The sequence below is a fragment of the Trachurus japonicus genome, chromosome 19 (genome assembly GCF_045865225.1).
Source record: "Trachurus japonicus isolate A0001 chromosome 19, Traja_1.0".
In the NCBI taxonomy this organism is placed as follows: Eukaryota; Metazoa; Chordata; class Actinopteri; order Carangiformes; family Carangidae; genus Trachurus; species Trachurus japonicus.
Window position 1 is genome coordinate 4,322,725 of NC_140925.1, and position 15,200 is coordinate 4,337,924.

At 41.5% G+C, this 15,200-nt stretch overlaps 1 protein-coding gene across 2 annotated transcripts in view; it reads right to left on the bottom strand.

Moving 5' to 3' along the window:
- LOC146967178 (corticotropin-releasing hormone receptor 1-like) overlaps positions 1-15,200 on the bottom strand; it is a 103,045-nt gene that overhangs the window by 49,178 nt on the left and 38,667 nt on the right. For both annotated transcript variants that reach the window (XR_015034366.1, XM_085760820.1), the window contains exon 5: positions 4,904-4,989. Coding sequence is in view for 1 of the 2 variants with exons in the window: in XM_085760820.1 (XP_085616946.1) it covers positions 4,904-4,989 (86 nt within the window). In the remaining variant the exon portion in view is untranslated. The remainder of the gene's footprint in view (positions 1-4,903; positions 4,990-15,200) is intronic.

Below are 15,200 nucleotides of genomic sequence, written 5' to 3' on the forward strand. Positions count from 1 at the left end.
CAGCTCTGGCTATAAAGGGATCATCATCTCAAGGGTACAACCACAAGACAAATGATTCCTTTCATGATTTCAATGTACATACGGTCGCTGAGCATTATTAATATAGACCCTTGAAATATATATATATATATACATATTTAAAAAGAAGAGAGTCAGTGTGTGAGCAGCTGTAACAGACACTGACTGGTGCAGGAGTGGCCAACACATCAGGACATAAATCACACACACACACACACACACCACAGGAGGTTTTAAAATGGAAAGTAGAGCCTGAGACGACAGGAGGATATAATATAAGACCCTCCCACCAGCAGCAGCATTAACAGCAGCAGCAGCAGCAGCATTAAAGGGACAACGAGGAGTTTCTATTTGGTTATAAAAAAGTCTCATATTAATGTGGATGAATCTCCGCTACCCACACTTGTTAATGGGCCCATTTTCGATAAATACTGTATATAGTTTTGTCTCTATTGTTATTTTGTTATCATTAGTGGTGGCGGAAACGCTGGTCGAGCCGACCAGCGTTTCTTTACTTTCGGTTTCGTGGCGAGTCATGAGAATAACGCAGACGAATCGCCGTTTATGGTCGGAACTAGGACGGTATGTGATCATCTTTGAACCTCTGACTTTGATTATTGATGAATGAAAACATGAGTCTGTCTTGCGCCGGTCAAAGAATTTCACAGTGTGCGTGGAGGCTCATAAATGTAGTGTGAAAACGCTTTGCTTTTCCAAAACTCCTCGTTGTCCCTTTAACAGCAGCAGCAGCAGCAGCAGCAGCAGCAGCAGCAGCCTCAGGTCTCAGTCAGTGAGTGTGTGGGCCACCAGAGTCCAAACCCACTCTCTCTCACAACAAAGACACTTATCACATATTTGAGAAAATAACCTGAGAGGAAAGAGGATTTTTTCCTTTCCTTCTCCATCAAACAAACTTTCCAATAAGCGTTTGATCCGTCGAGCTGTGGGACCAGCAACCAGCTGAGGATCCGGTTCAATACAGGCTGAACTTTAAAAGAGAAGCTATAGTCCGACTCCCCCCCCTCTCCATCCCTTCATCTCTCCATCCCTCCTCCGTCTTTTCCCCTGGTGTCAATCACGGCCTCCCGGTGATTTATTTCACTTACAAAAGAGGGAAAAAAAAGGGAAAAAAAATCAAACACACGTTTTCTGAAAGGTCAGACACTCTATATCCATCTTCTGCAGGGATCGATCGGACATCACACTCACAGAGTCTGAGAGAAAACACTAAATGAAGGGGAGGAGGGGGAGGGGGGAGAGAGGAGGAGGGAGAGAGTCGGTCTCTGATAAATAAAGTAGAAAAGACGAAGATGACGACCGTTCAGCTGAGGAACCGTGAACTGTCTCTGATTATTTTCTTATCGTAAATTTGAAAAGAAAAACCTGCAACGACAACAAACCGTCGTCGTCCCTCTGAGCCTCTGAGCTCCATTGTTTCCTTACAACAATTAAAAAAAAACACATCACCGTTGCCCCGGACGACGGGTCTCTCTCTCTCTCTCTCTCTCTCTCTCTCTCTCTCTCTCTCTCCCATGATGCACTGCAGTTTACTTTGACTCATATTATTGTTTCACCTCCAGCCGCCCACACCTGAGAGACTTTCCTCTGTGAGTCAGATCAGACGATGATGATGCGTTCACTGACGCCCCGTTCCCCTCAGTTCCTTCCTTCCTGTGGATTGTGGTTGTGATTATTTTTATTTTTTATTTAGATGCAATGTAGTTTTCTCTTTTTTTAATTAAAGGGATAGTTCACCCAAAATTCAAATTTCACTCATTACCTACTCACCCTCATGTCGACTAAGGGCTGGGAGAAGTTTCAGAGTCCTCCGTGGCTTCTCTGAGTTACAGCGGGGCTCCGTGCAGCACTGCATGTCCATATGACGGTAGCGAACGGAGCTCACTTTTCTTTGTCCAAAAAGACACCAAAAAACATCCAAATACCTCCATAGTGCTCGTCTGTAATGCCCCTCTTGTATTGACTGGGAGCTTCCGCTACAAACAAGCTTAAAATATAGACTTATTTAATTTTTTTCGGAACAATTTCTCATGTCAGGGCTTCAATACAAGAGGGACATTAGAGACGAGCACTATGGAGGTATTTGGATGTTTTTTGGTGTCTTTTTGGACAAAGAAAAGTGAGCCCCGTTCGCTACCGTCATATGGACATGCAGTGCTGCACGGAGCCCCGCTGTAACTCAGAGAAGGCACGGAGGACTCTGAAACTTCTCCCAGCCCTTAGTCGACATGAGGGTGAGTAGATAATGAGTGAAATTTGAATTTTGGGTGAACTATCCCTTTAATACAGTAGTGTTTGAAATCTGTAGTTATTGAACGTTTTACTGATTTTATTTGATGTTCTGTGTCGTGCTGTTTTGAGAAATCTGATTATCAACGATATTATTATGATATCTTTAGAAAATCAGAACAAAAAGCTCAAAAAGTTTGACACAATTGATGAATTGATAATTAAAAGATAAACAACATTTGCTTTGCGTCATTTTTTCCTAAAAATCTGGTGTCCATCTGTTTCCGAAAGTCACTGCATGCAGCTTTATAAAAAACAATTAGACGTTTGTGATTTTTTTTTTTTTTTTACGGCTTTTCTTTTGTTGACAACAAACGCATCTGGGCAGAACTTACTGAACCTGCGACTCGGTGTTTATGGAAACTCTTCTGTTTAATATTGAGTGCGAGCAGATGGTTCCAGCAGCACCGGGCGCCGGCGCTAACACTCAGGCACGCCGTGTGTGTGTGTAATTTTATATTTTGTGTGTATATGTACTTCAAACGTGAAGTTAGTGCAGCAGCAGCCTGATCTGGGTCAGTGTGTTCCCTCTGAAAGCTTTGTCCTGCGCTCAATCCCAATTAAAGCGAGCGCTCGTCACCGCCACATCTGCAGCATCGCAACGCAGCGGCATCCAGGTGGAGCATGCTGGGAAAATAAATAAACTAAACTAAACATAAACAGAACAACAAAACAACGCGTGAATGAATGAAAGTAAAATGAAGCGACTGATGGTGTTCTTTCTTTTCTCCTCTCTGCAGGGCGACACTTTCACAGAATAAAGAGAAACAGCTGCAGGACAAACAGGGATTTCAAGCCTCCAACGAAGGTGCTGCTGCTGCTGCTGCTGCTGCTGCTGCTGCTGCTGGTGAACATTGCTGCTGCTGCTGCTGCTGCTGCTGCTGCTGCCATAGATATATATAAGAAGACTAGATGACTCACCCACCGCTGCTGCCCAATGACACGGCGTAGCCAGTACGGCGGCCATCGTGGGACGGGCAACTCTCTCCCTCAGAGCATTAAGCCTATAGACCATAGACTGTAAAAAGAATGGACGTAGCGTCCGTGACGTCACCCATTGGTTTTGGGGAGTCGTTTTTGTGACTCAAATATGGCGGCCTGAACAGCGCCATGTTGGATTGGCCGGCCGAGAACCCGCCCACTGGCCTCGAAGCAGCTGTCCACGGAGCTGCTCGGACCTGTCACTCAACGTTTCCGCGCCCTAATTGGTCAGAGTTTTAACCTAATAACAGTAAAACGGTAGAGTTAAAAAAAAAATTCACCCCCCTCAGAGTGTGTGCGGGGGTAGAAACTATCGATTGAGACGAAAAAACGTTCTGACACCAGGCTTTTAACATGTTTATTGAGGATGTAAAATCGGCGATTTTAACATGGGGCTCTATGGGGAATGCTCCCTTCTGACACCAGCCCCCAGAGGAATCCGGGGGGATTGCAGTTTTTTGAACGTGGAAGTGAGCTTCACTTCTCAGACCGACAACTGCCCCCTAGACCAGAGCGGCATCTCTATGCAAATGAGAATGACTGATGCATCCTGGGTAATTTAGGGGCAGCACCCGGCATTTTTAAATTGCACTCAGTGGCTTTTTGTGTTTTGATGGAGCGTAGACTAACTAACAATCAATTTGAATGTTTAATTTTTTGTTTCTTTTGTTGCACCATGTCTCATAATTATTTTGACACCCTCTTTGAAACCCACCGTTCACGCTATCTTGAGAAATTACAATTAATTAATCTACCGGTATGCTCATTTAGCCTCCCACAATGATCAATGACTCCACACAGTGGCCAGAAATGTCTGACCCAGACATCTACACGTATTTGGTGGAATCACCGGGGAGGTTTTGGCTCAGTGTTGTCTGTAAATAGCCTGTTAATAGCCAACTTTTTGTTAGTTAGTTTGTCAAGCCAGTTAGGCTGAACTTTTCAATGGAGGGATGCCAGGCGCTGCCCCTAAATTACCCAGGATGCCTCAGTCACTCTCATTTGCATAAAGATGCCGCTCTGGTCTATGGTGCATATTCTGCTATAATGACCACAACTTGCTCAGTTTTTGTCCGATTTCAAAACGGTTTGATTTTTTATGAACGTCTATGCAGTTATGATGCAGCATACTTCACGGAAAATCACGGATCATTTTAATCATGTACTTTTTTTTTTGTAAAAGTAACATTATAGTGACATTATGCAAATAGTTGAAGTAATAGCTACATACTGATTTATTTTTCACAGAGTTATGAATCGTTTTTTTAGTGCAGATGACTGGATCACCTATCTACTGCACTGTAACTGCAGCCAGAGTCAGAGCAAGTTGCCCGTTCAAATATGGCCGACTGCGAGCTACGCCTGCGTGTAGTCCGATCCATCCCCTTGGCTGCTGCTGCTGCTGCTGGCGGCTCAGAGAACCTAAAACACCTGAATCCATATTTACTCCAAACAAGCCGGAGGTGACAGAGACGACCTCGACTCTTGTTGTTGGTTTTCCTTTTTGATTAAACGTGTGTGAGCTGCTTCATGCACCGAGGGCCGCCATGAATCACACACACACACACACACACACACACACAGAGTGAAGTCTTACCTCCTCGTGAAGTATGGCCTTACACATGGAGTAGTTCCCCTTCAGCGCCCACGTCCCGTTGGCCAGACACTTCCTATAAACATTATCTGCACAAGAGAAGAAAAAGAGGAGGAGCGTCGTTATTAACAAACATGAAGTTCCTCATGTTTCCTTCATCTCTTCAGGTTTTGTACAGTTTACATTATTTCTCTTTTTTTTGTTGTAATTGCAGCTGGACTCGTGCGTCCTGCCGCCGCAGCAGCAATGACCTTTTTTCTGCTTTTGAGACTAATAGGGAGAGATATCATTAGAGGAAGTCGTACAAGCTGTGAGTTTTCACACGTTGGCTGTCAGGACAGTCTGCCACCCTCCGGATTATTCTTTACATTTAGAGCCTCTGATTTATCCACGAGTGACCTGCGTTCAACCCGACATTTAACACCGAGACCCCCCCCACACCACACACACACCACCACCACCACCACCACCACCACACACACCTCACGTTCTGCTTCTCTAGAGGAAGTCGTCATCCACCTCCTCATCACTGCTGCTGCACCGTTAAAGGTGCTTTTCTAACAGTTTCAATCAACATCTCCTCCATTAAATTAAAAAAGAAAAAGAAAAAAAAAAGACTCAGACTGGGGCGAAGCAGCACAACGATGTTTATTTTCTATTTAAAAATCATCATTTCTGCACAGCGCTGCGTAATGCAACCCCAAATAAGCGGGGGATGGGGGAGTGCAATGAAGGCTGCCACAGAGATGATGAGTAAAAAAATTACATTTTACTTTTTTTTTTTTAACGGCCCCCGCAGCTGCATCAGAGAAGAAACACGTCCGTCCGCCGACCGCCGTGGCGGCCGGCCGGCACAGAAATGAAATAATCTGTAACAAATTTCACATTTGTCATTTCACATTTATTATTTCTGAAGATGAAAGAATGAAATCCATCAAACAGGCCACCGAGGAAATGAAATACTGCAAATGAGGCAATTTAAAGTTGAAAGGAGAGATGTCAGACTTTTTTTTTTTTTTTAGACATTTTGAGATTTTTTTTCCCCTCCTGCTGCAGGGAACAGGTGACGCTGCAGGATTTTCTCAGCCTGTGTGAAACGTTCAAAAAGCTACAGATTGACCCTCGGTTCATTTCCATGATAAGAACTGCTCAAATTAATTTAGTTCTGGTGCCGGTTGTATAATATTATTCACAGGTTGATGGACTTTATGCAGCAGCAGCAGCAGCAGGGAAGGGAGCTCATGCAATATATATATAGATATATATGAAAGAAAACGTCAAGTCAGGACAGGTTGTGGAGATTACTCCATCTCCAGGTCAGACTTCCTGTCAGTTCAGACGATCAGCAGTGGGAACACGTTCAGACGTGTCGGCCCTTTTTCAATCCCTCGTCCTGCTCCAAAAAAAAACACCAAAACATTTTTCACTGCGTCTCGTGGACAGATCTGACCCTGTTCTCCAGGCGGGTCGTCTCCACGGGTCGTTAGACGCCTTCTCTGGTGACAGTCGGCCCAATTTAAGGAAAGTGGAGCTCGGTGGTGGTGACAAATAATGTAAAAATGTTCCTGGACGAGTGTGAAAAGTGAAAGTGGAGCAGAGGCAGCGGCTTCGTCCCACTGACTCTGCAGGTTAATGAGGCGTCAGAGTGTCAACAGCCTTTAATGGCAGCTGCTTTATTTACTGTACACTCCGAGGTCAGGGCCGTCCAGAGGTCACCGCGGGTCAAAACGGAGACAAAATGATGATGTTTGAAACCAAGGATGAAAAACTACGGCAAAAAGCTCAGGGACAAAAACAGGAAAGAGAACGACAGGTCGGCCACTCTGGATCAGGACAGATCGTGAAGCTGCGTTCACACGATTTCAGGGTTTTAGGAGCTGAAACTAAATGTTTTCTGAAACTGATTTAGTTCGTAAAGAAACAGAAGGTAACACTTTACTTGAATAGGTATTCATAAGATTGACATAACACTGTCATAACCATGACATAACAGCTGTCATAAACATCAATGAATACTTATGACAGCTGCCGTTAAGTGTCATTCGGTAAGTTATGTCACTTTTGATGCAAAGTTGACATTATTTGAGATGTCCTTGTTATGAGAACTTGACATAATTTTTAAAGTTTGGCAATTAGGTCTGCTATGACAGTTTAAATTGTCTTTATGTCAAGTTCTCATAACAAGGACATCTCAACTTTGCATTAAAAGTGACATAACTTACCGAATGACACTTAACGACAGCTGTCATAAGTATTCATTGATGTTTATGTCTTGGTTATGACAGTTTATGTCAGTCTTATGAATACCTATTCAAGTAAAGTTTTACCAAACAGAAACATCTGGAAACGATGACATAGAAACTAGCGCTGGGACGATATGCTTTTTCTCCTGATTCGATTCTTCTACGATTTTTTTGGGATGGCGATTTGATTCAAACATTTATCTGCACACAAATACTGTAGGAGCCTATAAATTAACATACTCCATTATAAAGTGAACTTAAACCCTTTTCAAAACCTGCACTCTCTGTATGTAAAAAAGGCTAACAAATGCACATTGCACAATATTAAAAAAATAAATAAAAAAATTTTTAAAAAAAATTAAAAAATCATCAAAAAAGATATCGTGATATTTATGTGAATCAATTTTTTCTTCCACCCCTAATAGAAACACAGGGTTGCGCTCTGATACTCAAAAAGTCCAATAGTTTATGCAACAATCGTGTTAATTTATGAATGACATTTTCTTCTGGCGACTGGAAATTGAATGATCTGTAAACTAGAACAGATAAACCAGCACTAAAAACTACGGTCATGGAGCCTGATTTAAACCTGACAATCAAAAAATAATCGATTAGTTTTAAGGCGTTTTTACACTGAAAGTCCGAACCAAGATCCGTGTTCTGTTCCATTGTTTACATTTGGTCCTGTTGGTTTTGGTTTCACACTGCAAATGGAACAACAGACTTTACAAGACAAACCTACTGGATGCATCACTATCATATGTAGTTGTGATACTTTTGCTGGTCTATTGCTACCAGCAGCATCAACTTCATCACCCCATGTACTCCGAGTCTCCCGCGGCTCATTGTGTCACTTTGTCGCTTTGATTTTGTTTTGTTTATGCTGCTAGGCTAGTTTTGTTTTGCTGAGTCAGCTGGTTAGCGTGACCCCAACCCTTCCTGTCATTGATATGAAGGTCCCAACCATACAAAAAGTTGTTTTCACACTGCAAAAGGTCCGAACACCTGGAATTTAGGTTTGGATCAAACTGAAAAGTCCGAAAATCCGGACCAAACGAGAAAGGTGTGAAAACGCCCTTAAACGATCATCATTTTAAACTAGTGTTTATGTCTGGACGCTGATTGTTTTTGTTCTAAAAACGCCTCAGACACAGAGATGCTCAGACACATTAGAAAACTGGGAGAGAAAATCACAACAGAGATGAGCTGGACAAAAACACAGGAAGTAAAAACCAACCATGAGACACACACACACAAACCTGTGTCTATATTTTTGGCTTTTGACTGAGTTTTGTCTTTCTAATTTAAATTTCAACAGTTTTTAACACAAAACAATGTGAGAGGTTCAGAGAATGAACTAAAACACGACAACAAGGTCGTTGAAGGTCAAAAAGGTCGAGAACAACGCAACAACACATTTTCTTCATATCGAGTCTTAGTCTGAAAAGTAATAGGAAACAACAGCTGCTGAATAAATGTATTGGAGAAAGAATCATGAAAGGGAAAATAAAAAAACATGAATATTATCTGAAAAATAAAAAGTTCTATTTATGAGTTGAGGTATTTCTGTCAGGCTGCAAAAAAGAAAAAAGAAAGAAAAACCACAACAACCCTTTTTTCAATAAAACGTATTTACATCACAAAGAGACCAAACAAATAAAGACAGAAATAGAAAAAAATGACAAAAAATGTCAATTACTTCCAAAAAAGGCGCAGCACAGCGAAAATATATGGAAATAACATTGAAAATATTTTTTCTTTACTCCAACGATTTGATTTCCAGAAGTTACATCAGCAAAACACTGAAGCCCAAACATCATCAGCAATTGAGCCTCAGTGGGTGTAAACACACACACACACACACACACACACACACACACACACACACACTGCAGTGCATATAGGGAAGTAAAGAGTCCGACAGTCTCGTCCAGTTGTGGTCACACACACCTGGCCGGCGACATGGCATTTTGAATATTTCTGGTTTTCTCTCATCAGCATTATTACACTGACACTGACATTTTCAGACCCGTGCACTCTGGAGATAAGCTCTAAAACCACCACACGGATAAAAGACCACAGCAGAGACACAAACACGGTGTCGTCTGTCTCCACGTCGCCGAGCGGTCGGCCTGAGACGGAAGCAGATAACGCTAAATGCATGTTTTAATAATGAGCCTTTTTTTTTTTTTGAGGAGGGTTAGGAGATAAAACAGGGCCGGATGGCCTGAGGACAATAATGTGCAATGAGCTGGGTAAAAATAGCATGTTGACAGTGTAAGGGGACTGTCATCCCCAATCAAGATTACCTAGCTCGTGATATTCCCTGAACCCCCTGAACGCAACATCCTGAGAGAGCTTCATGAAAATCTGGTCTGTGGAGAATTACGTCAAAGTCAGAAGTGGAGAAAGTGAGAAAGTTCAGAGCTGGACACAAGTCAAGACTTCTGCTTTAAAGTTAGATAAAAGTAGCTCCATAAAGCTTCAGTATAAAGGTAGATGTTTGTGTTAAAGCTCCATACAGTATAAAGGTAGATGTTTGTGTTAAAGCTCCATACAGTATAAAGGTAGATGTTTGTATTAAAGCTCCATACAGTATAAAGGTAGATGTTTGTGTTAAAGCTCCATACAGTATAAAGGTAGATGTTTGTGTTAAAGCTCCATACAGAATAAAGGTAGATGTTTGTGTTAAAGCTCCATACAGTATAAAGGTAGATGTTTGTGTTAAAGCTCCATACAGTATAAAGGTAGATGTCCATGTGTAGTGTGATTATAAAGCAGCTCTAGGTTCTATATTAATACTGTGAAAGTATCAAAGCCTCAGTCCACAGAGAAATGCACACAGCCTGTATTCAGAAACTGAGCCTTAAAACCAGCCGTCAGGACTTCCTGTCACTTTGTGATGTCACAACTAAGCCCCGCCCCCTCACCACCTGGACCCACCATCCATCCAACAACAACAACTTGCAGGATTTGGTTTCTATGAGTGTTTTATTCTGACATTTGCTCTATTTTTTTTATTGGATTATTTAGAAAACAGTCAGCCAATCAGAAGAGAGGCTCGGAGCCTCCTCTCTTCTGATTGGCTGACACCGACCTGTTGTTTCTAGAGCTCCAGAGAGAAACTGATAGAGGAGATGGAAAATTACACAGAGGTGTTTTTCAAATCTTCTCACGGATCAACCCTTCAAAATAAAACAGAAAAACAGGACAAGTGTAAAATATGGGACCTTAAAGTGTCATAATCCTCTTCTCCTGTTATTCAGTTCAAATTTGCATGACACTGAATCATTGCACAACTTTTTCCTCCGGCCCCAAAGTCAAATAAATAAACTGAATTTATTACAGTCAGAGCAATGAAATCACTGTGTTCAGTAGGCGCCCGTTTGAGAGTGCACTGCAAATTTTTAATGAAGGGGTTTTTTACACAGCGAAAATGTGCAAAAAGCAAAAAAGGAAGAAGACATCCAGAAAGAGTCACGTCACAGCAGAGGTCCTCGCTCCGAGCCAGAGGCTTAGAGGTATAAATGGCAGAGCCTTCAAATTAGGAAGCATGACCTTGAAATAAATTCTCTCTGGCTGTGGAGCACGGAGCGATTTATGGCTGTTAAAGCTCTTCATGAAAAAACAGACAGTCCAACCCCTCACATATCAGAACAAAGAGTGAATGTGTTTGAGGGGATATGTCTGTGTCTAATGGGCACAGGAAGTAGCCTGGTGGTGATAATCCTCTTTGTGTGTTTTTTTCCCTCCCACTGAGTGATCTTTTTATCTTTTTATTTTTTTATTTTGTCACTGTCTCCTGTCAGTTGGCACGAGACGAGCAGCTGAGGCAAATTAAGGTGGATTTAATAACCCAGGCACTGTTTCATTATTTGCTCGTATTGTTGGTTTAGGATCCGTGCTGCCCACATTCATTCATCAGTCCAGCTTCCACAGCTCTCACACACACTCACACACTCACACACACTCACACACACACTCATACACACTCACACACACTCCACATAAAACCACAAATTGTCCTTTTTCCAAGTAAAAACCAGATGCAGCTTGTTAGTTGTTGAGCTGTAAAGGTGTTGGGCAGAGTTAACCAGTTTTGTTTGATCTCAACTCAGAGTCAGACAGAAAAAAATCCATGCTCTACACTCCAGCCAATCAGACGAGAGGAGGCTCCGAGCCTCTCTTCTGATTGGCTGAATGTTTTATGACTGATCCAATTTAAAAAACAAAAAACCAAAAACAGAGCAGATTTCAGAATAAAACACTCAGAGAAACCAAATCCTGCAAGTTGTTGTTGTTGTTGGATGGATGGTGGATCCAGGTGGTGAGGGGGCGGGGCTTTGTTGTGACATCACAAAGTGACAGGAAGTCCTGACGGCTGGTTTAAAGGCTCAGTTTCTGAATACAGGCTGTGTGCATTTCTCTGTGGACTGAGGCTTTGATACTTTCACAGTATTAATATAGAACCTAGAGCTGCTTTATAATCACACTACACATGGACATCTACCTTTATACTGTATGGAGCTTTAATACAAACATCTACCTTTATACTGTATGGAGCTTTAATACAAACATCTACCTTTATACTGTATGGAGCTTTAACACAAACATCTACCTTTATACTGTATGGAGCTTTAACACAAACATCTACCTTTATACTGTATGGAGCTTTAACACAAACATCTACCTTTATACTGTATGGAGCTTTAATACAAACATCTACCTTTATACTGTATGGAGCTTTAACACAAACATCTACCTTTATACTGTATGGAGCTTTAACACAAACATCTACCTTTATACTGTATGGAGCTTTAACACAAACATCTACCTTTATACTGTATGGAGCTTTAACACAAACATCTACCTTTATACTGTATGGAGCTTTAACACAAACATCTACCTTTATACTGTATGGAGCTTTAACACAAACATCTACCTTTATACTGTATGGAGCTTTAACACAAACATCTACCTTTATACTGTATGGAGCTTTAATACAAACATCTACCTTTATACTGTATGGAGCTTTAACACAAACATCTACCTTTATACTGTATGAAGCTTTAACACAAAAATCTACCTTTATACTGTATGGAGCTTTAACACAAACATCTACCTTTATACTTTACTTTTAAAAACCCACATGTACCGACTGGCATTTGTGCAATCATTTTAATGTTTTTTTTAAATCTTTGTTTCTATTGTCTTATCTAGTTCCATTATTTTATCTTATGCCTGTTCACTGTTTTCTGTATTATGTTTGCTTTATTTTCTGAATTATATTGTATTTGTATTTTGTGAAGCACCTTGTAACCTTGGTTTTGAAAGGTGCTATAGAAATAAAGTTTATTATTATACTGCATGGAGCTTTAACACAAACATCTACCTTTATACTGTATGGAGCTTTAACACAAACATCTACCTTTATACTGTATGGAGCTTTAACACAAACATCTACCTTTATACTGTATGGAGCTTTAACACAAACATCTACCTTTATTCTGAAGAAGCTTTAATATACAACTCGATAAGATCCTTCTATATCAACAGTAAGAAGATGCTCATTATTTCACCTGAAGGCAGAACAATGTCTCTCATGTTGAGTTCATTAACAGACATAATGTTCACCACACCGTCATTATGAATACCCAAATTAAACTTCACTGTTTCTATATATTCGATTTCCTCACAGCCGGCTTGTATTTGAACCGTCCCCCCCCCCTCTCTCTTCTGTCTCTCTTCTGCCTGGGGGTTTTGTCTGCACGTCTCTGTTCAGTATCATCCAGCGTTATAAGACCTGACAGAGCAGCTTCACCTGCTCGAGGCCGGACCGCTGTTTAATCTGATATCTCAGTGACCAGCTCACGTATTAGTCATGGACCGGCCGCTTTTGCATTTTCTAATACAACGACGACTCACTTTACTTTACTGGCAGACGACTCGAGGACTTTCCCCTCCACACACTCGAGGCGGCTCCACATGGGCATTTAGAGCTATTGATTATGCTAATGGTCGAATCGGTTTCAGCGTTCCTGCATGGACGGATTTACCGACTTGCACGAAGAATAAAAAGGAATGAGGGACTTTGTTTTTTCCATTCAGCGAGCGTCTCTGTTGAACTCCTCACAGCCTGAAAGTCAATGAGCCTGGTTGAATTACAGCACACACACAGTAACTCTCCTTTAAAAGACACCAAAGTCAAACCTCTGACTTCATCTGGAAACCAACGCTACAGTGAAATTATTCAAAAAAAAAGTGATAAAGAGGCGTGCGATGTTGTTTTTTACACGGACTAACCACTTCCTGACTCTGAGTGTTATCAACCTCATCATCTCAACAAAGATATCCCATTAAAATAAAATCTCATTTGACCCGTGTGTCCTGAAACCAAACGTTATGACAGATGGATTTCTGCCGTTATGTCGATAATACACCAATAAACCACCTTATAAAAACAGACAACACACACCTGAACATTTTACGACCGCTAATAAATGTCGCTGCTGCTCTGTGTATTTTTTTTTTCTGGTCTTGTTTGCATGAGAGAGTTTTACAGCTGAACGTGGGGTTTAATGCTCACACACACACACACACAGTTGTGTTGTTGTCAGCATCTGTTCCTGCTGATGAACACAAACACACGGTGGATGGACACGGCTGCTGTCTGTCAAGAAGTAGTTCCAACTAAATTAAAGGGATACGCCAACATTTTTTTTCTCTCCGTGTCTTGCCTCACTCCCAAGTCCATGACCAGCAGATAGACACCATCCTTTCGACTGTGCGTGCAGTAACAAGGGAGATAGAGCCGTATCTCCCGTAATTAGCTTAGCTCAAACGCTGGAAGTGTATGGGTAGTGTTAGCCTTCCTCCTAAGCTCTAAACTCTGTAAATATATCACTTTATCAACATTTCAAACATTTTTAGGCGAGAAAGTAGCCGTTTAGATCAGCAGTGTGTCGTTAATTTGTCTAAATACCAGCTGTTTACAATTTTGTTCGGATGAATTCGGCGCTACTCAAGCTAGCCGTTGTGACCAACGCACTTCAGGTTACTTTCACAAAATAAAACACCCGTTGCCCTTTACATACAGAAAACCATGACCTATACATACATAAACCGTCTTTGCTCGAACCCTCCGTTTTGACCGATCTCGTCCCGTTACCGGCATTTGACCGCTCAAGATGCCTTACCGGAGAGTTTTGTCAGCTCTGAGACGAAGATCGGCCCGCCAGTTTCCGTTTAGAGTTGCTGAAGAGTTTCTCTGATGACTTTAGGTGGAGGCAGGCTACCACTACCCATACACTTCCAGCGTTTGAGCTAATTACGGGTGATACGGCTCTATCTCCCTCGTTACTGCACGCACAGTCGAAAGGATGGTGTCTATCTGCTGGTCATGGACTGGAGAGTGAGGCAAGACTTGAAAAAAAAAATGTTGGCGTATCCCTTTAAAAAAAACAAAAAACACACAACTTTCCAGGTGTTGGTTGTGGTACTTTTATATTTTAGGATAGCCGTTCCCAGCCTTTTTTCTGTCTTTATGCTGGATAAACTATCAACCTCCTGACTGCAGACATGAGATCGATATCAAACTGTCTCATCTCGCTTTGGGAAAGAAAACAAATAAACATAATCACCCAAAAATATTGATCCAGTAATGAACGGAGGAGCTATTTGTAAGTTTTATTGCTATTTATGTTACTAATTGAGATTGTTGTGGTTGTTGTGGTTAATCAGTCCTCGTCTAGACTGTCGGATTTTTGTGTGATTGTTTTGTCTTATGATCTATTTTCATGTCACTGCATCCTGACCAGAGTATTAATGTATTTAAACTTTGCATATTTATTGTTTTTCTGTGCATTTTTTAAAGGAGTTTGCTTTACACCTATTACCACGGACTCCCCTCTTGTTGCACTGATAGGGAGTGTCTGATAGACACACCGTCTTTGGCAACTACTCACCTGTGCTACTTATACTCTGTCAGTTTGCATCGTCTTACACTCTGAGGAAGACCTCTGCGTTGAAACGTCGGTCCAGTTTGACATTGTGGCTTT